At 44.6% G+C, this 22,444-nt stretch overlaps 1 protein-coding gene across 2 annotated transcripts in view; it reads left to right on the top strand.

The window, feature by feature from the left end:
• Nucleotides 1–22,444, top strand: part of LOC137375409 (sodium/hydrogen exchanger 9-like) — a 490,009-nt gene that overhangs the window by 416,073 nt on the left and 51,492 nt on the right. The window contains exon 14 of one of the 2 annotated variants that reach the window (XM_068042592.1): nt 5,832–5,914. In XM_068042592.1, the coding sequence (XP_067898693.1) occupies nt 5,832–5,914 (83 nt within the window). Of the gene's footprint in view, nt 1–5,831; nt 5,935–22,444 lie in introns of both variants that reach the window. The other variant, XM_068042593.1, reaches the window with a different exon arrangement.

Here is a 22,444-nt window from a genome sequence, read left to right as displayed (position 1 = left end):
TTCATTGGACTGTTTTTCTCCCATTTATCGTCTGGCAGCCAAACCAGTTGACTGGCTAGCCGGAAAACCAATTGTGGAAAGCCACAGTTGGGCACCCTCAGGAATGGACCCAGGCAATAAGGAGGCAGAAGGTGCGAGTGATCAAGGATTGGAGGAAGGTTGCCAATTGTAGGAGGGGGAAGAGAGAGGCTGCGCTCGGCAGAGGGGAAGCTGGAGGAGCACTCCTGCTTCTCCAGGCCCACTAATAATGCTGTAAAAGGAGCTGATATTCTCACGCCAGGAGCTCCTGTTTCCCGACCACTGCCGGTTTTTCCAAACTAAAGGAGACCCACGTGCAAGTTAATTTAAATCAGGCTCCCAATTACACTGTGGGAGTCTGATTTAAATATAGGGCAGGACACTCATACGACACAAACCCACCAGCCTAAAAGCAGCAACTGTTGCATACACAGTGGGTTCGGGAATTGTTCCCCATTTTTAACATTTTTAACTCCTCTTCCCCACCCCGACCCACTCCCACCTGTTTAAAGGGCTTTAATATCCAGGCCCAAGAGTATAAAGCTTATTGTATAATAGTATTCTAGTACTATTGCACACAGTACTATTGAGATTATTGTGATTCTGAAATCCATTTTGGAAAAAAAGGCCACCAAACTTTCTTGAGAATTTGACCCTTGAAATGTATAGTCTGGGAGCTGTTTATCCGACCAATGTATGATGTTAAATTAGAGCCTTCACCCTGCTGCTTCTTCCCTCGCAGCAGTATGTCTGCAGAGATTCAGAAATCATTCAGCATTTAAAATTGATAATGATAATGATAATTTAACACCAAAGAGAAGGCGATGATTCATAAATTTATAATCGTGTCAGTGCATGAGCAAAGCCCTTTCAGAGTTTCAGATGAGATATGATTTTAGCAGATAACTGTTTTTCATTTTGTAAGGTAGTTTATTAAGAGAGGGCAGCAGATTAGGTAGGTATTGGGTGTCATGGCTTCCAGCGCGTTAATTGTGGCATGACGTTTCCAAACAAATTAATTGTATATATAAAAGAACAATTCTGCCAAATAGTTATCTTATAATACAGCAAATATTCAGATAGACATAGCCGGGGTTTCTTTTAGTTTGTAACAAATTAATAGTGCCAGAAAGTTTAATTTACTGGGTGAGAAAATAAATGAGCTTTGGCATAGGATGTTGGCAACCAATGTATTGTGCCACAGAGACTTGGTGGGAATTTTCCCAGCACTTTGGAGGCAGGTTTGGGAGGAGTGCAGGTGCAAAATGGCAAAACAAATGCATCGGGCCAGCTACTCACACTTTTGCCATGTCCTTTTACTGGAGGTGGCTTCAGAGCAGTGACAGCAACCCGCCCAGCAGTGGCAGGAAGCCAATTAAGGTAACTGTAGAAGCAGTTAGTGGGCATTTTTGGAAGGCTACAGGATTTTGCCAGTGGCGCATGGGATTCCTGCTGTGTCTGCAGCTCTTCTACCCACAGGACGTGAGAGTAGAGTGGGAGGTCAGAATGCCATGAGATTCATATGCAGTGGTGACTTTAAATGACTAAATTGGTGATTGTCAGGACATCTGCAGGCAAAGGTTTGCAATTGTTTGTTTGTCACCTGCTAACGTATTCACCAGATAGTGCTGGGCGGGAGGAATTGGCTGTTGGTCCCATCAGTATTATGGTGCCTCCATCTTGTGCCGCCCTCTCCTTCTCCATTCACCTCAGCAATGCACAGCATTCACAGTGAGTCACCCTTCACTTCGGGTGCTCTGACCTGTCCATGCCCTCAGGCCACCCGTTGTCCCTAATTGGGCAGCAGTCCCAGAGATCGCTTCTTAATTGATCTCGTCTGGGAAGATCGTGCCCGATGTCTTGTCACATGTACAACCAGGTTTGTGACCCGGAAATCAACCTGATGTAGGGCTCACAACTCAAACAGGGAAATTGGTGATTACAATTCCCTACATGTCAAGCTCCCAATTTCACCACTAAGGGCAGGACAAGACTCTGTATGGAAGAGCCCTAAGCACTTCCCACCAAAGCAGCGTCAACTGAAGACTCACATCTCTTCCTCCAATAGATTCTTGCATCTCTTGCATTTTTTCTAGAGATAATAATAGACACAGTAACATAGGAGAGCATGGGAACTCAAAAGAATGTACAGCCCATCCGTACCCCGATTAATAAACTATAAACCCTGCAATCGTTCACTCTCTCAAAGGTCTGTCCAATTTTCGCTTCACATTATGCTGTCTTCCTGACCATTCAGCAAAATGAACTTACTGTAGGGGAAGCACTTACAATATAAGGTTTACGCCTCTGTTTGTTGCTCAACTAGCTTTCATTGATCTCCAAATTGACCTTTTCCCAGAAAGAAATTGCTGTCTTTAAAAAAACAAAATCCATTTCTGACAAATTCATACACTGACTGAATGGGTAATACACAATTGGTGTAGTAGTATGGAAGGATTATGGTTATTACTGATGCAGTGACCATGATCCACGATGTTACAGCATCCTGATGTCAGTCGAGGGAATTCTTTCTGCTTCCGTTTGTAGCCTGTGGACTAGAGAGGAAGTCAATCAATTGTGTCTGGGTCAAGTTAATCTAGTCGAAGTCATGCTTTAATAATGCAGAAAAAATACCGCCCCAGCCAACGTCCTTATCCCCTTTCTCAGAAAATTCAGCCAAGTCTCTTGAAACTTTTATATTTCTGGAGAAGCCCAAGTGCAAATGGCAAGCAAGACTGACAAATTTGAAATTGGGTCCCCATGTGTGGCTGTAGTGTGTATTCTAGTTATTATATTAACCTAGCTCCTCCAATAGCTTGGTGAGTTACTGAAATGTAAAGATCAGAAGGCTGCAAGTTTTATTTCCAGCTTTAACTTAATTAGCTCATTGGAACAATAATACGGATGCAGTAATGTGCCTCCGCACTGCTGGGTTAGAGCAGGACAAATCAGCTGGTGTTCCTGCTCCTGGTCGTTTTCTAGTTACCCCATTGGCAACTCCCAGTGTATGGGTGTTGGGTAAGGTCAGGATCATGTCCACCTGTGATACTCCACCGTACTCCCTGTCAAGACTCACACATAAAAATATAACCACTCAGATAACATACCAGAGGGCAACCAGCATTGATGGAACTGTGACCCAGGAGTTAATGCCTTCAGCAAAAAAACTCTGAACAAAACCCCGATTAATCTGACTCTCAGTGAGAGCTACAAGCATGTGCACAGATGAAACTGAGTGAATGCTCATGGGCATTTTCCATTTCCAGCTCCTTTGTACTGGCAACCTCTTGAGTACAAAGATAAGTTTTAAACCATTGTGCCAGGTCTACAGTTCTACTATCTCTATCATTATACTATCTCTACTCTGATGCCACTCCTGAATAGACCAGTTGTAATTTTAGAATTATGCCCCTTGTTTTAATTTTTTAATGGAATATAACCCAAGTTTATGCTATCTGTCTTCATAATTTAACCCTTTAAGGCCCTGTATTATTTTGGTAAATCTGAACTAAACTGTCTATAGACAATATATCTTTCCATAGAACCATAGAAAAATTACAGCACAGAAGGAGGCCATTCAGCCCATCATGTCTGTGCCAGCCGAAAAAACTAGCCGCCCAATCTAATCTCACCTTCCAGCACTTGGTCCATAGCCTTGCAGATTACAGCACTTTAGCCACATGCCCAGGTACCTTTTAAAAGAATTGAGGGTTTCTGCCTCCCCCACCATTCCTGGCAGTGAATTCCAGACACCCACCACCCTCTGTGTGAAAAAGCTTTTCCTCATGTCCCCTCTAATCCTTCTACCAATCACCTTAAATCTGTGGCCCCTGATAATTTACCTCTCTTTCCTGAGAGGTGGTGCCCAAAGCTGAACATGATAATCCTGATGGGGTTGTCAAGGCTTCTTATAACTAAAGCATAACTTCTGTCCTTTGTATTCTAATTCTCTTGAGATAAAATACATCATTTCATTAACCTTTTTCATTTTTTTTGTAGCTGTGAGCCTAGCTTTTAATGATTTATGTACCTGGACACCCAAATCCCTTTCCTCCTCCACATTTTTTAGTTTTCTGCTTTAGAAAGTGTTAAATCTCAGTCTTCATTTGTGTTGCTTCTGTTTGACGATGGAGGCCTGCATCTCATTTTACTTTTGATGAATAGGATGTCATCATTTTTATTTTTATTGCATCATGCCACAACACTGCAACTCACTTCTTATTTTATTTATTTAGAGATACAGCACTGAAACAGGCCCTTCGGCCCACCGAGTCTGTGCCGACCATCAACCACCCATTTATACTAATCCCATATTCCTACCACATCCCCAGCTTCCCTATATTCCCCTACCACCTACCTATACTAGGGGCAATTTATAATGGCCAATTTACCTATCAACCTGCAAGTCTGTGGCTGTGGGAGGAAACCGGAGCACCCGGAGGAAACCCACGTGGTCACAGGGAGAACTTGCAAACTCTGCACAGGCAGTACCCAGAATTGAACCCGGGTCGCTAGAGCTGTGAGGCTGCGGTGCTAACCACTGCGCCACTTCTGTAACAAAAACAAGAAATGCTGGAATCACTCAGCAGGTCTGGCAGCATCTGTGGAAAGAGAAGCAGAGTTAACGTTTCGGGTCAGTGACCCTTCTTCGGAACTGCGCCACTTCTGTACCCCAACTGTGCCAGTGCTGCTAACCCCAGATCTCCTGAAGTTCTCTCCATTACACAACACACCTTCCTCTATGCACTCTTACCATGCACCTCTTAAATTCTCCCAAATTCTCCCACACCACCCTGCCCCCCCTCCAGTACTTGCAGACTCAACCCAAATATTCCCACAGGAGGTTCATTTGAATGTGTGTAAGTTTAATCCATGAAGCATTCTCCACACTACAGATTCATAAGCATCTATTTTAAACCCCTCACCCCATGAGAATTATGCGCAGAAGGGGTTACATCAAGCCAAGACTACTTACCTGCCCGAGGCCACATTGTTCCTGTTTGGTGACATCTTAACGAACCGCCACGACAGGCAAGCAAGATCCTAACTTAAAAGTAAAAGGCACCACTGCCATTGGTGCTGTGCAGTGATTTTCACAGAGACAGGGAGTGGTGCAGGGGAAACCTGGCGAGCATCCCTGGTGGCCGCAAGAGGCCAAGACAATCAAAAAAAAAAGATTGCTCAGAGGAACAGGAAGAAATCCTTAGGCCTTTCTTTCCCCAGTCCCCCCTCCTCCTGCACACACTGACATCTGTTTTGAAACCACAACCACACCCCCATGCTTACCCCATAGATCCATTCCCTCAAGTCCCTGGTGCCAGCCGGCTGCAGCCTCAGTTCCCGCTCTCACTCGCCAGTCAAGTAATGGATCTGGCCAGTTCTGATGGGACTTGGAAGAATTTGATGAGAATTTAATCCACGTCCCCAATTCAGGATTCGTGTGCACTCTATCCAAGCCTGCATCAGCTCCCCTTTAAAATCAGGACCACGGACTGTAAAAAATCTTTTTGTGCCACAGATACTTTATATTCTTGTTGAAAATAATAGGATACTCTTTGTTCAGCATATCGTGGTTTATTTTTGTAATGTCTGCTGATTTTCTGCAGGGTTCATTTCCTCTGGTTCCACAGCTGAAAACAGAGTACAACTATGGATGTTGCAATTTACATACTAATGAGAAAGCTTATTCATTGCTAGACTTCAGTCATATGATCTTCTCCATTCCTCCTGTGTTGAGATAATATCCTGTTCATCTTCCAGTTGTGCTGAAGTAACCCATTCTTAAAGGAGGATGTTTGTTTTTATCTCCCCAGAGTGCTGATGGCGGGCAGGGGGTAAATAGCACCAAGGCCGAAAGTGCATGGCTGTTCCGGATGTGGTACAACTTTGATCACAAGTATCTTTTTTTGGTGAACTGTAAGTTATGCTTCAGTTTGCTATATATTTAGCAGTAGGTCATCTATATATATAGGATAACACATGTCCATGAAGCTTTACAGTACACTAGACAAACATAAAAACATACACACACACATGCACATATGTTGCAAAGCTCAAATTATAAACACTCTCGCCTCGCAATAGTGTACAGGGATCACAAATTCAAAAGATAGGTCAGAGATCCTAATCCACTTACCAATTTGCTAACAAGAGAAGGGCTGACGGAATTTGTACTGGATGCACTGGACTCTTTAACCACCTTTAACCATTCATGTTAATACATAAAGGTGTGGGCTAGTGCGCAAGTTTTCATTTGCACATGTATGGAACTCTTCAATTTATGCACAGTGCACAGAGTTCTGAGTATTCTAGAGTAATTTTTACATCAAGTACAACATACTACTTAAAAAAGCAACTGACTTTGATCAGAAAACTTTAACTGAATGGGCTGATGCAACACTTTACTGAAATGTGCTACTTTCAAGGGGATGAATTTCATAGAATCATAGAATGGGTACTGGAGGTCATTTGTCCCATCGTGTCCATGCCAGGTCTCTGCAAAAGCAACTCAGCTAGCCCTGCTCCTTCGCCCTTTCCCAGTAGCCCTGCAAGTTTTTCCCTTATCCAATTCCCTTTTGAAAACCACAATTGAATCTGCCTCCACCACACTCTCGGGCAGTGCATTCCAGATCCTAACCACTAGCTGTGTCAAGAAGTTTTTCCATATGTCACTGTTGGACCTTTTGCCAATCATTTTAAATCGGTGTTCTCTGGCTCTTGGCACTTCCACCAATGGGAGCTCTATCTACTCTGTCTGGACACGTCAAGATTTTGAACACCTCTACTAAATCTCCCCTCAACCTTCTCAAAGGAAAACAACTCCAGATTCCCCAATCTATCCACGGGACTGAAGTTCCTCATCCCTGAAACCATCCTTGTAAATCTTTTCTGCACCCTTTCTAAAGCCTTCACATCCTTCCTGAAGTGTGGTGCCCAGAATTGGACACAATACTCTAGTTGAGGCCGAACTAGTGTTTTATAAAGTTTATCTTAACTTCCTTGCTTTTATACTCTATGCCTCTATTCATAAAGCCCATCATCCTAAATGCCCTTTTAACCACTTTCTCAACCTGCCCTGCCACCTTCAACGATTAAAGCACATATACCCCTAGGTCTCTTTGCCTCTGCACTCTCTTTAGAATTGTACCCTTTCCAATACAATTTCATCTGCTTGTCTTGCTGGGGGTGGACTGTGTTGGTGTTGGGAGAAGTCAACGGGAGTGTGGCTGATTGCAGGCCAGTAATAGCCCTTGGGAGTCCTGTGGAGCCAGAAGGAGCACTCCAGTTCCACGTCAATTTTTATTTAAATTTATTCACTTATTTCTGGGCAACCAGAGCGAATCGACATTAGATTCCACAGCAGAGTAGGGCTGGTGCCTGCGGTGCTCAGCATCACCCAGTTTAACAGGCGTCAGACCCACTCATTTAAATTTGATGAAAGGTCATAGACCTTTCTGTGAGTATTTCCAGAACTTTCTGTTTTTATTTTAGATTTCCAGCATCCACAGTATTTTGCTTTTATTACATTTGGTATATATTTTTAAGCAGATGCCTGAAAACTCATCTGACTGTACATGGGGGTCAGACATATTTCAGGTGGCCTTGGGCACTACAGTAAAATGGATACAAAGAGAAACAATTTCTCCCCCAGTGACTCAAAGTCTACACATATATCAAGGGTTGTTACCAAAATTTAGGTAAAGTGTAATATTGGATGTTACTGGATGTTATACCTATGTTCTTGATGTTAATGTGGACACCGTGGACTGGATTTCATAGAGAGGGCTGAAGTACTGCCCCAGGGCTGTAATTGGGAGGCAACCCCACTTTGGTGGGCGGTGGGACCTGGGGCAGCATTTCTTTGGCAGCAGCCACCGCCCAGCTAAGGGCTGGCAGCTCAGCAGCGCCACCACAGTGCCCTCAAAGGCAGGTAAGTGGTGTTGGGGATGCTGGGGCCAGGCAAGCAAGCCCTGGTGATCAGGAAGTGGAGGGTGGAATGGGTCACTGAGTGCCTGTGGCCCTGTTGCCGCGAGGGTGGCCATTGTTGCCAAGGGGCTGCACCATGGGCCTTGGAGTGCCCATAAAGGAGAGCTCCCACCCCACCCCCGCCCACGCGGAGCCCCCTGGGAGGCTGCCAGGTTTCACCCGGCAGTCTCCCCACACAGCGGCAGGCTCTCCCAACACAGACAAAAATGCCTGTGGAGGCTGGAAGTGACACTTAATTGACCACTTATGCGGATCATTTTGCCTTCCAATGGGCGTCCAAACCACCAAACCACTGGCAAATGGCATGGTGGCAGGATAACATCCGGCACCACCACCCCCCCCCCCCACCCCCCATGCCTTCCCACGCCATTTTGTCAGCCTTCCCACCTCCCAGCCTGTCCCCAAAAGGCCTGGAGAATTCCGGCCCATATATTTTCCAAGTGGAAACTAAGGACAATGTAGTGTCTCATAAAAAATTAACCTTTATCGTTAGTCTTTATTGTTAAAAACATTCTGTACTTGAAATACACCACTATTTTAAAAATAGTTATGTAAGTAGAATGGACACTCACCTCTCGTGGTCATCAGACTAAAGCATGACATTTTTTTCACCATTCATGATATTAAGACCCAATTAAGCAGACCAGAGACACAGAAGAACATACATAAAAGGCAATTAAAATCCATCTGACTTAATGTTAATACTCTGTAGCTCATATCTTTACCATAAGACCATACGAATTAGGACCAGAAGTGGGCAATTCAGCCCACTTCACGGCCGATCTGTTTCTGTCTCGCATTCCACACTCCCATCTATCCCCGATAACCTTTGATTCCCTTGCCTAACAAGAATCTATCTACCTCTGCCTTAAAAATATTCAATGATCACCACCTTCTGAGGCAGAGAGTTCCAAAGTCGCACAATCCTCTGAGAGAAAATATTTCTCCTCGTCTCTGTCCTAAAAGGGCAACCCCTAATTTTAAAACAGTGCCCCCTAGTTCTGGACTCACCCACAAGAGAAAACATCCCCTCCACCTTCACCCTGTCAAGACTGTTCAGGATCTTATCTACTTCAATCAAGTCTCCCCTCACTCTTCTAAACACCAGTGAAAGCAAGGCCAGACTTTCTTTCTCCACTCACTGTCTACACTGAATCCATGCTTTTTGTCTCTATCATTACTCTTTCTCTACACTCTTTTTCCCCTTATACACAGTCTCTTTTCTCTCACACTCAAACTCCATTCTGTCTGACTCTCTTCATTGTACTCCCATTCTGCTTCATTACACCTACTCTGTGTAGCTCTCTCTCACACACACACACACACACAAAAGCACATCTAATTGTTTGCCAAGTTACAGAGTAGTTCTGCCCTCATTGCCATTCAGCCTTTGTGCCTGTGCCATCCCTTTGAAAGTGCTATCCTAACAGTTCCACACTGCTGTTCTTTCCTCATAGCCCTGCAATTTTATTCCTCTTCAAGTATATATCCAATTCTCTTTTAAAAGTTATTATTTATTCTGCTAATCTTTTCAGGCAGTGTATTCCAGATCGACCAGCAGCACCTTTTTGCCACAGCAAGAGGTTTTCCCAGTATCTTATCCAATGTATTCTGAAGGTCAATCACATTTGCTAAACAAATTTTACATATTATGTTTGGGTTTATCTAAGTCTGTTACAATTCTATGGTGGAAAATGATCCATGAGATTTTATTCAACCTTTAAATTAATTCCAGAACACTGTTAACTGTTGTTTCTATTCGTCACGAGATGGAATTACCTATGCATTGAGCAATAAAATTACCATTCGCCTCCACAGAATTAATTAAGTGTTCTTCTGTGATGGGTTGAGGCAGATGCACTTCAGACTCCGTGATCTGTGTAGCATGTGGATAATTCATAGAATGTCCAGGATAAGGAGCCAGACATCAAGCTTTCATACGCTTTAATTAGAGCTGTTGTCAAAAAGCTTTTTATGTTGTGAAAGCTGTTTGGAATTTGATGATTTTTTAAACAAATTTGGTAGACGTCCAGTAAACCTTCCAATGAGCAGATCAGCAGTTTGTAAAGGACTCTGAGTGAATGCCTTTCCAATGCAAGCTGCCGAGAGCATGGGATTTACTTTATCATTGATGCTGTGTTTGTGATCTTGAAGAATTCTAATAATTGTTTAGTGTTCTAAGATGGGTTAAGCTTTCATCTGAAATCTGAATGCTTTCTCTGTGTATTTTTGGATGATCCTTTAAGTATTCAGTGCCTCCTCAACTTTCAAAATCTGCTGCACTGGTTATCTTGGAGCTCATTCCAGAAAGACTCCTCAAATTATACTGAATCGTAACGTTAATAGAATTAGAGAAATCCTCAGAATCACAAATCTTTTCAAGTCACATTGGGTTTCCATTTATAGAGTGGCTTTAACGCAGTAAATGTCCCAAGGTGTTTAACAAAATAAAAACAGATACTGAACCACTTTAGGAGATGCGTTGGGATCAATGACAGAAAGCATGGTCAAACAGAAAGGTTTAGATATAAAAACAGAAAATGATGGAAATACTCAGCAGGTCTGGCAGCATCTGTGGAGAGAGAAACAGAGCTTGCTTTTCAAGTTGGGGAGAGTGTTAGCAATTTGGAAAGGATAGAGAGTTCCAGAGTGTTAGTGAAGCCTTCAGCTATTTAGGCCTAGCAAAGGTGGAGGGGGTGTGGGGAACAGCAGCTCAGAGTCTGAAAAATGGAAGACCGACGCAGGGTGGCAGGAGGTGCAGTGGTCAGGTGGGACAAGTTGATTGAGGGATTTGTGAATAAGGACATGGATTTTGAATGTAATGCTTTAGGGTCTGAGGAGCCAGTGGAGCTTGCTGAGGAGAGGAGTGAAAGCCAAGCAGGACTCAGTGCATGATAGGATGCAGGTGGCAGAGTTCGGGCTAATTTGCAATCCATGTAAGACGGAATTCAAGAGGCCCAGCGGAAACCATTTGAGGAATTAAGCCTATGGGCTATGAAAGCATGAGAAGGACTTTAAATTAATAAGCTCTTTTCACAATCTCAGAATGTCCTAAAGTACTTTACAATCAATGAAGTATGTTTGAAGTGCAGTCCATGTTGTGCAGGAAATGCGGCAGGCAATTTCCCTCCTTCATTGACCACCCAAAAGGAAGCTCTCAAACAGCAATAAGGCAATGACCAGATAGTGTATTTTAGTGCAGCTGGTTGAGAGACGAAGATTGGCCAAGACACTGTGATGGACACCCTGCTCTTCTTCAAATAGTGTTATGGGATCTTTTATGTCCACCTGAGAGTGCAGACAGGTGCTCTGTTTAATATCTCATCCAAAAGGCAGCACCTCTTGGGAAAACCTTTGCTTTTTTACTACTTTTTTAATGGAGATTTATTTTTTCCCCTTGCTTTCATTTTGATTTTTCTGTCGCTGTGTATCCGTCTTTTCTGACCCATTTAATATACATACTGACATATTTCTGTTAATGCTTCTTTTATCTCACCCTCTCACTGTATCTTTCTCTATTTGTGTACAGGTACACTTTCTCTGGCGTTCTGTGTGTTTGACCTATTTCTCTCTGTGTTTTTCCTTTCCTCTCTGTTGTCTTTTGTTCCTTTTGATATGGAGGTGGTGGTTGGTATGGTGGATCTGGGAAGGACCACAGATAAGAAAGCAACAGGAAGTGGTCAGATTGTGGCATATTTCATGCTGTCATCTTATGCACCAGACTGTCACTGACATCAAATCTTATTATAGCTTGCCCTTCAATTTGCTGTCTTGCTCCCTTGCCCTTCAGTCTTGTTTTCCATGACACATTTCCAACCCCAGTGGAACATTCCTTTTCATCTCTACACTCTATCTTGTTTTATCACAAACCTATTGTTTTTACCTGACCCTTAGTTCATATTGTCTGTGTTACACCTCCTCATTTGTATCATACGGTTGGATTTTTGGGTTGTCAGCGAAAGAGGGATAGCATCAGAGTCCAAGGCAAGTTTTGGATTCTACATTGTTGGCCTTGCTGCTTATCATTTCCGATAGCTGTTTACCGCCCCCCGCACCCCTCACCACCCACCCCCAATCTATGTTCCATTCGGTCCCTTACTATCCTGTTATGTTCCCTCCATACTACCCTGATTGTTTCTCTTTTCCATTTTCCCTGTGCTATATCCTGTTTTGCTGCATTTCTGTTTTGCAACTGTTTCTCGGTAATCCCCTAATTGACAATCCCATTCCAATCCATTCACATCATTACTGCCACATGCATTGAAAGACCATCTTACTGGCATCAACTGTGCTTTGAACTACTGCCCTACCTCCTATCTTTCTATAGCATTCATTTGATCGTTTGCTCTCTCCATACCTATCCCCATGTCTCACCCAACCCCCCCTCGCCACTATGTTACTGTGCTATTGTGCTATTGCCCTGCATCATCCACATATCCTCCCACCCTGTGCATCAACCATTTTCCAATTATATGTCCAATTAACCGTCCGCCCCCACCAGGCTGATCTCAAATAGGGTCCTAGACTGTGCCAGCTCCTGTAAGGACACCTGTGGTCGCCATGCACATAGAGCTGCGCAATATACAGGGGCAGTAACAGTCAGATGTGGCCTGAAACTTGGCTGCACCTACTTACAGAGATGCTGAACCTATGGGAATGATACCATAGAGTGAAACCCTCCTTCTAAGCATCTCGTGCAGAACCAACTCAAACTCAGCAGCCATAAACCAGGGGGGTCAAGTGTTGGGTTGCTTTATTACTTGTCTGTAGACTCATATCTGTGACAATGGATCCCTCTCCTTTCACTTTCACTGGCTACTCCCTAATTCCCTGTATCTTCTGTAATATTACTTGTTCCTTTGGTTTGTGAACTATTGTAAGACTCACAGGCTGACAAGTAATACCCAAAGAAAACATAGGTTTTTATTATAACAACTTTTTTTTTTTCTTTGGCCTCCTTGTCTCGGGAGACAATGGGTAAGCGCCTGCAGGTGGCCAGTGGTTTGTGGAGCAGCACCTGGAGTGGCTATAAAGGCCAATACTAGAGTGACGGACTCTTCCACGGGTGCTGCAGATAAAATTGATTGTCAGGGCTGTTTCGCAGTTGGCTCTCCCCTTGCGCTTCTGTCTTTTTTCCTGCCAACTGCTAAGTCTCTTCGACTCGCCACACTTTAGCCCCGCCTTTATGGCTGCCCGCCAGCTCTGACGATCGCTGGCAACTGACTCCCATGACTTGTGATCAATGTCACAGGACTTCATGTCGCGTTTGCAGATGTTTTTAAAGCGGAGACATGGTGGGTCTGGTACCAGTGGCGAGCTTGCTGTACAATGTGTCCTTGAGGATCCTGCCATCTTCCATGCAGCTCACATGGCCAAGCCATCTCAAGCGCCGCTGACTCAGTAGGGTGTATAAGCTGGGGATGTTGGCCGCCTCGAGGACTTCTGTGTTGGAGAAACGGTCCTGCCACCTGATGCCATATAGCAACTTGTTCCATATAACAACTAGAACATATATTTACAAGCAATTACTGCACAAGCACATGTAAACACATCTCACTCTGTCGAGCTACACCCACAACTCCCTGGTCATGTGTGGCGTGACATCACTTCTACTGGTGACCTTCACTTACAGCTTTTAAAGTGGTCTGCTCTTAAGGTGATTCCACGTCCCACAGCACCTTCTGCCATGACAAGATCTGCGATTGGGTTGATGTACCCTTTGAGGCACTCCAAAGGCTTTTTGATTTTTTTTTAATCTCCATACTCTGATGCTCCCCTTTAATAGTTCTCATCCCTTGAAATTTGACTTGCATGCAATTTTCTCCTACTCACTACAGGTGTACTTCCTAGACTCATCTGAGTATGCATCTGGTGCTGAAAGTGATTATGCAAGTTTACACTAGTGAATTAAGTGCTACTAGCATCCCATCTTAACCATTTAGAACTGATTTAAACCTGCAGATGAACATTTGTATCACTAACTCCAGGTCTGATCTGCAGTGAAACAATTACTTTTAGATTTGAGTATGCAGTTGTGCAATGCTATATGATTTCATATGTGTTATGACCGGATGCGAAATGTGTCTAGGGGTCTTTTACTATCTTTACCTGGTCTTATTGTAACAGGGTTTAATTTTAAACACACTGTGTTTTGAGCTCCCCCTTTTTGTGAATCCTTGTTCACAACTTTCCAATTATAAGGCGAAGAAATGAGCACAAACAGGCTTTCTTTGTTTTAAAGCAGAAAGATGAAATTTATTCAACCTTAAACTTAAACTCTAATATGGTTAACATCTACGGATATATGACACACTCACGCTAGCATGCACACGCAATACACACATGCAAATAGGGACAGAAAAGACCAGAAGAAAAGATAAGTAGAACAGTATCTTGTTAACTGTTTCTCAAGCTCTCAGTAGTCCTTGATTGAAGATATTGTCTTGCATTTCGTTGGGGCCCAGTATTCTTCGTAAATCTTGTTCACGTGGGAGATTTTTCTCTCTCTGAGTTTACGTGTCTTCAGTGGTTTCAGTTCCCTGAGAGATGAGCAGGCAGGAGAGGAGAGGTCTTCTCAAACCAGAAGCCAGGAGCTTTCTCATCTCAAGTACTGTTTTCTTCAATTTAAAACTCTCAGTTCAAACCTCTGCAACAGCCAGTTAGTCATATGACTAAAATCACTTCTGTGTTTTGGGCAAGCAACTACTGGGTCCCCATTGTTTTAACACTGTCTGTTACTATGCAAAAATGTCTTTCCAGTCAGGGGCTTGCACTTTTTAGGTTTTAATGTTGATGTGGCGAAATAATGTGTGCCTCAGTCTTGGCAGCTGGTGGGGGGGGGGGAGGGGGGTTTGCCTGACATCAGTAATGGCCTTAATGAGCAAAACACAGATTTTAATTACTTAGCTATTGTTTATTAATCCAGTTTTAGAGGGCTAGGAATCCAGCAATCAATGTTAAACATGGCACACTAATCTTTGGAACCTTCTACCAACTTTCTATCACTTTTTATTCGCCTCTAGATTTTCATTAAAATTAAGCAGCAGAAGAAAATATGCCCATCATAATTGCCTGACTGAGTTAATATGGTAGTCCACCATTGCATTTCATAAATAAAACCAAGAAATGCTGGAACCACTCAGCAGGTCTGGCAGCATCTGTGGAAAGAGAAGCAGAGTTAACGTTTCGGGTCAGTGACCCTTCTTCGGAAGAAGGGTCACTGACCTGAAACGTTAACTCTGCTTCTCTTTCCACAGATGCTGCCAGACCTGCTGAGTGGTTCCAGCATTTCTTGTTTTTATTTCAGATTTCCAGCATCCGCAGTATTTTGCTTTTATTGCATTTCATAAGGCTTGTTTCTGAGGCCACAAGAGCTAATAATTTCTGTTCAATTTGTTCAGTAAATAGGATCACAAGATTGTTGGGCTTATATTGTAGTACAATACCCAGCTGATCAAAAAGCTGTCATACTGCAGTATGTTTGCAGCTACTGCAGTTCATCCTGTGTAAAATACTATGATTAAGTTCACCCCAAGTGACAGCAAATGCAACAGTCAACTTTTAAGAATTGCGACAAGGCCACTGATTACGATCAACAATAGCTCCAAATGGCTCAGGAAATCCTGTGGCGTTGCTAATGATGTTTGAGCTAACTGTTAGGTTTGTGATCTGGTTAGCGGTGCATGTACATCCTAACAACTGTGTCTTTGCTGATGATTTCAGGCAGATCCCTTCCCCATCCTCGAAATTAATCCTGCAGATATAGGACAGATGCAACTGTGTATTGGATGATTTATTTTTTATTTTTATTTAGAGATACAGCACTGAAACAGGCCCTTCGGCCCACTGAGTCTGTGCTGACCAACAACCACCCATTTATACTAACCCTACAGTAATCCCATATTCCCTGCCACCTACCTACACTAGGGGCAATTTACAATGGCCAATTTACTTATCAACCTGCAAGTCTTTGGCTGTGGGAGGAAACCGCAGCACCCGGCGAAAACCCACGTGGTCACAGGGAGAACTTGCAAACTCCGCACAGGCAGTATCCCAGGTCCCTGGAGCTATGAGGCTGCGGTGCTAACCACTGCACCACTGTGGCTAAGAGTTGCCTTTTTATCTGTGACAATGACCTCAACTTCTATATAGATACAGCAACTTGAATCTAAACAGTGCCTTTAACATAGTAAAAATGTCCTAAGGCACTTCACAGAAGCATTGTTTGACAAAATATGGCACTAAGCTACATAAAGAGATACTATGACAGGGGACAAAAGCTTGGTCAAAGGGTTCGGCTGTAGGGAGCATCTTAAAAAAAGAGAGACGTTTAGGGAGGGAATCCCAGAGCTTAGGGCTGAGATAGCTGAAGGCACGGCCACCAATAATAGTGTGATGAAAATTGGGAATGCCCAAGAGTCCAGAATTGGAGGAGCACAGACATCTCGAAGGGTTGGAGGAGGTTACAGAGAGAGGGAGCACATTTAACGTAAACATGTCCCACGGAGCTAAGCAGATAAGCTTACGGAAAATAGGCACCTGGTCAGCAAAGGATAGATTAAGAGGGGTGCGAAAAAGCTTGGTCAAAGAGGGGGTTTTGAGGAGGTTTTTAGAAGAGGAAGAGGAGTCAACTTTGAGCAGAGAATTCCATAGGGTAGGAACCAGGTGACTGTAGGCCTTGCAATCAATGGTGAAGCAAAGGAAAGGGGAGAAAGGGTCGGGAGAGGCCATTGATAAATTCAAAGCATTGAGAGGATTTTAATTTTAAGCTGTTGGGGCACAGGGAGCAAAGGTTGGTCGGTGAGGATAGGGTGACAGACCAGTGGAACTCAATGCAGGACAAGATATGTGTAGCAGATTCTGTACAACTTGCCATTTATGGCAGGTGGGGAAAGGGAGGACGGCATAGAGAGCATTAGAATAATCAAGGCCAGAAATGATGTAAGCATGTTAGTGGCAGAGCAGCTGAGATGAAGGCATTGCCATGCAATGTTGCAGAGGTGGCAGTAGGCAGTTCTAGTGTTGCGCTAGAAGAAGTAATGACTCATCCAGGACTGGATGTTGGACAAACAGTCTGACAGCACTGAGTGAGTCTGCAGATATGGTGGAGAGATAGAGCTGGGTGTCATCAGAACATGGGGAAGCTGACCATATGTCTAGATATTGTTGTCAAAGGACAGTATGTGGATCAGCAAGAGTAGGGGAGCGAAGAATTGATTCTTAGGGGAATCCAGAGGTATTGGAAGATGGTGTGGCCAACTGTGTCAAGCACTGCTGTGAGATTGAGGAAGACAAAGGAAATACAATTCACGGTGGAAAGAGTCACAGAGGATGCAGTTAGTGACTTTGGTTGGGGCTCTGTTAACACCATAATGCAAACTATTCCAGTTTTCAGAGGATTCAGGTACAGGTAGTGAGTCAGCCACACTCCACATGGAATCCAGTAATATATTCTGACTTCCCTTTTTGTTCCTTGATCCAGGTACCTGAACATTTTTTTTTACTATTTAGACATACAGCACTGAAACAGGCCCTTCAGCCCACTGAGTTTGTGCCAACCAGCAACCACCCTTTTATACTAATCCTACATTAATCCCATATTTCCTCTCACATCCCCACCTTCCCTCAATTCTCCGACCACCTATCTACACTATGGGAAATTTATAATGGCCAATTTACCTATCAACTGTGGGAGGAAACCAGAGCACCCTGCAGAAACCCATGCGGTCACAGGGAGAACTTGCAAACTCCGCACAGGCAGTACCCAGAACTGAACCCGGGTTGCTGGAGCTGTGAGGCTGCGGTGCTAACCACTGTGCCGCCCACATTACATATCATTTATGGACCCAAAGGTGCAAACTGACAAAACAGCTCCTAACTCATCTTGAGCTGCATAAGAAAGCTCCATAGTTAATCCCTCTGCTCCTCACCAGCATGTACATCTGCCTTCTATGTTGTGCATCTTATGACAACATAATTAGGAAGTCCTTGTCCAGCCACTCAGCTGCACAGTGGAAAATAATGTGGTCCTGGAGCAACACACCTGCACAGGAACAAACTGACCTAATGTGACATTAAGAGGCAAGCTCACTTAAATATTGTAATGGCTCTCTTGGTATTGCACACTTGATGCACCAAGAGACCTACATGAGTCACGGGCCAGAGCGTCAGGTGCCAGCAGCCAGTTAGCTGCCTGTGGAGTTTCTTTTATATATGTATATATACTGTTGGTTCATGAGGTCGCCATAGACTGGTGGGGACAAGAGAAGTGCAGCCCTAAATAAAGAGAAATGGCATTCTGGATCAAGAAAATGACCGCTGTGCCGCTGAGCACTCCTGAAGCACTTTTTCCTATCTGTGTCATTCAGATATTCCAAGCATACTATGGGATGCCTCCTAGTTTAAATATTTTTGGGGGCCATAATGAGCCTTGCTCACTTCTTACCTGCAGGCTTCCAGGGCTGCACTCTCTGGCTAGGTAGACTAGGCACATTGGGCACATTCGACACCTGATAACACAACAGCTGATCTGACCACTTTTTACCACAATGAGTGAAACTAATGGTTCCTGAGTTGGTAGCTAGGCTGGCAGGATTCATGTGCACTTTGGCCAAAATAAATTGATCTACAGACTCTAACAATGGACCTGCTGCACAAAAGACAAAACAAAACTGCTGCCTCTCTCTACGCTCAATTGATACGATGTTTGTCCTTCCTATCTGCTTTGTAACTTCCAAATTAAAATTGAGAAAATAAGAAGTAACAAAAATACAGTGGTAAATTTGTGCACACCTATGTTTTATAAAGGAAAATGCTTCTTGTATTTAGTTGTAGAGAAGCAGCACATTAGATAGATTGAGGAAAAGGCAGAAGGGGATGAGACTTGGGTAGCCATTTTGATTTTGTTCCTCGTGTGGAACTAGCCACAGTGCAAAAGTATCATTCTATGAACAAGTGATAGCTGATCTAACTGCTGAGGTTAGAGTCTGGCACTGCATCTTATCATCAGCAGGCCATTATTGACTTTATTAGTTGGAATCAAACAATGCACAGAATAATAATTCAATTTCATATTATCGGACTAGACTTAAATAAAACATAATCTAGTTGAAAGGTTGTATTTCATTGCAAAAATTAACTGTTCATTAATAAATATCCCTTTACACAGATTATCACTGATTCGTCTGTTGAGATCTGGAACCACTTATTTGGTGATGGATTGCTGCAGATGTGTATTTTCAAGGCTAGAAATTTGACTCCGTAGCACCGCTGGAGCCGATGCTACGGAAGCCGGAGGTCTTGCAGTGCAGACCATGCGGCGCCCATGCCGGAAAGGGATCTAATATGGGCTGCTGTGCTAGCAGCCGAAAGTACCCCAGCTGGCCAAGATGTGACATCAAATAGCCATTCCGGCTGATTTGACACAGGTTTTTCATATTGGACCACGCAGGTCCATTAATGCGTGTGCATGCAGTCACAGGTGAACATGTGTTCAGCAACAAGAGGACCCACCTCCCCCTGCTAGTGCAACTGAAAGGGTCATCCATCCATCTTGCAGATAAGGTGATTTTGACTTATTTCAGCTGTTGCAGTACTTGTGAAAGTACTGTGGAGTGTTTTTGCAGGTGTTGTGCTGAGTTGCTGGATTTGGCAGGCTGCGTCACTGCATCCTCACGGGGAGGGCAGAGGATTTGGTTACCTGTCCATATGAAGGCTGAAATAGGTGTGGGAGCTGTAGTTGCAGGTCCTTTGGGTTTGCAACACAACAGGGAGATGGAGCAGAGGCTGTGGAGAGATGAAGCTCTATGCGAAGGGTGGAGGTAAAGTGAGGAGACAGGGAGGAGGCAGCTGGGATGCCTTCACTTCGGATGGGCTGCCCTTGAGCACCTACGCAGACTACAGTTTCCTCAGGACAGCATCCCTTCACCACCCTTCTCCGCTGTACCCCACCTTCCCACTCATCTGTGATGTCCCATTACAGTGTCCTCTTGGTCAGACTCATGCAATGAAAGCCGCCAACAAAATCTTGCCATAACATCTTCATCAAACAACCATCCAATCATACAAGCAAAAATGAACTATTCACCCTTGTGCATTCCCTTAGTGCCTTTCTTGCTTTGCAGTGTTACCCCAGTGGCTGCAGGACAGCTGATGGAAGGCTATTGATTTCTCTGACAGAGACTGCAGATGACCTTGCAGGACAACCTCAAGTAGCTTTGGGCCTTGGCCTGGCTTCAGACTGCACCATCTCGGCGTGGGTGGCAGCAGTCTGGGTTGGCTGGCTGAGAGGCAACAGCAATGGTGGAGTGGCAGTGGTGGGAGCATGAATGCTTTCATCCTGAGAGAGGACAGCAAGTTTAAGCTCCATGGACACACTGCTACTCCCCCAGGGTGATGCCTGAGCAATCCCAGTAATCTGTTAGAGCACACGTTGCTGAATTGACGAGAGAGCCTGCATGCTCCCATGAGCACTGAGATCCATTGCCATGTTGGCAGCAGTCTGAGCCTGCATGGATCTCATGACCTCAGTCTGAGCTTTCCCTGAAGCAGTAAGACATTGGGCTGGATTCTATAGACCCTCGAGGTTGGGATCCATGGTGGGGGGTGGGGGGGCGGCCTGAAGATGGCCCCGGAAGAGGCCCGCCATGGACCTCGGCGGCAGGGCCTGGCCCGATATTGACGGCAACGGCGAGGCCACATGGTGGCCCCCGCCACTCAGCAATGGGACCACAATTTAAATATTTAAATAAATTCAAATACCTGAATTAATTACTGTCCTGTCACCTTCAAATGTTCCGCCACGAACTTCACCCCAGCGGTCCGTGCGACCATACCTTTGGATCTCCATCCGGGGAAACAAGACACAACACTGATGGGGAGTTGGGGAGGTAAGTTTCTCAGTGCGGGGGTGGGGGTGGGGGGGCGGCATTGGGGTCAAATTAGCATAGTGGGTGTAGGGGATGATGGAAAGGGTTTGTTCAAAGTTTGTGCAGTTGCTGGGGGGGGAGGGAAGATCAGATTGTGAAAGTAAGTGTTTTTGGGGGGGAAGGGCAAATAATTAATTTAATTGTTATTGGGGAGGTGAGAGAGGGGCAAAGAGATGTATTTATTTAATTTCATTTAATCTTTCTTTAAATATTTATATTTCCCAGTAGGGCTGACAGCCCTTTAAAAATGGCACAGACAGCTGACGTCATTGCCAGGGACGGACAGCCTGCCCCCTCCACGTGAATGGGGGTGGTGCAGGGGGGGTGGGGGGGTTCAGCCTGCCCCAGCTATTTAAATGAGCTGCCGCGTTGGAATTGTGGCAGCGTTTTATAGAATTCCACCCATTGTGCGGCTTGAGAAGCTGAGATATCAGCTGCAAGATACTGCATCACCAGCAAGTCCACAAGTGCTGTCATGGAGTTGGCCACCACATCCACGCTGGGAAGGATTGGCTTCAAGCTCTGCACGATGCCATGTACCACCTTGGAGCCCGACTTCTCCATGCTCCTTGACAGTGACAGGAGGCTGTCTGGTAGGCCTGTCAATGCACCAAGCATCTCTGTGTGCATCCTCATCAGTGTTCTCCTGTACGCCGTTCCATCGAGGTACCCTGCAGCAGAACCCGTCTGCAACCTTAATCTCCTGTGAGCTGGCACACGACCTATCCGTTCCCCCTGGCATGGCTGCAGCCCACTTGTGCCTGTTGTGGGACAATCTTAAGGGATCACCTTAAGAGAGGACCACCTTAAGGAGCAGTAAGTGAAGATCACTGAAGGAAGTGATGTTGTATCACACATGACCAGTTAGTTGTGGGTGGAGCCCAACAGAGCAAGACATGTTTAGATTTAGCTCGTGCAGTAACTGTTTGTATACATATGTTCCAGTTAAAGTATAATAAAACCCACATTTACTTTGAATATTGCTTGTAGCCCTATGAGTCTCACAATAGATCACACACCAAAGGATCAAGTAATATTACAGTGCCCAGTGACTCACTAAGTGCAGATCCCAATTCTATTAAATCATTCTAAAATCAAATTCTATACTAGCCTGTAAGGTACTCACAGTGACAGATAAAGTGACAGAGCCTCTTCATTAGTGCTGCAGTGTTGCTCTCGCTCTTTCTCTTGAGGCTCATATGGCTGGGGAGGTGGCGGTTCCTGAGTGTCTGAAAGAAGAAAATCAGAAGAAGATTGGGGTGAGGAAAAGGGTGTTGGAGTGGAAAACAAGCAGTCTCACCATCAGCAGCTTGCACTTCAGGCCAGATAGCAGGATGAGTGTGAGGTGCGTGTTGAGAAGGTACATAAGGCAGTAATGTCCTGCCATCCTGAATATTCTCAGTTACGCTGGATGCCATAGGCTGTTTTGCAGATGGCCCCATAGGACACAGGAGAAGCAGGTGTCCATGCCCCCCAACTCGTTCTGCTCTGCACCTGGTGGTTATGGGCCACCT

This window comes from Heterodontus francisci, chromosome 11 (genome assembly GCF_036365525.1).
Source record: "Heterodontus francisci isolate sHetFra1 chromosome 11, sHetFra1.hap1, whole genome shotgun sequence".
In the NCBI taxonomy this organism is placed as follows: domain Eukaryota; kingdom Metazoa; phylum Chordata; class Chondrichthyes; order Heterodontiformes; family Heterodontidae; genus Heterodontus; species Heterodontus francisci.
The sequence above is the reverse complement of the archived record's forward strand: the minus strand, read 5'-3'. Positions and strand labels throughout refer to the sequence as shown.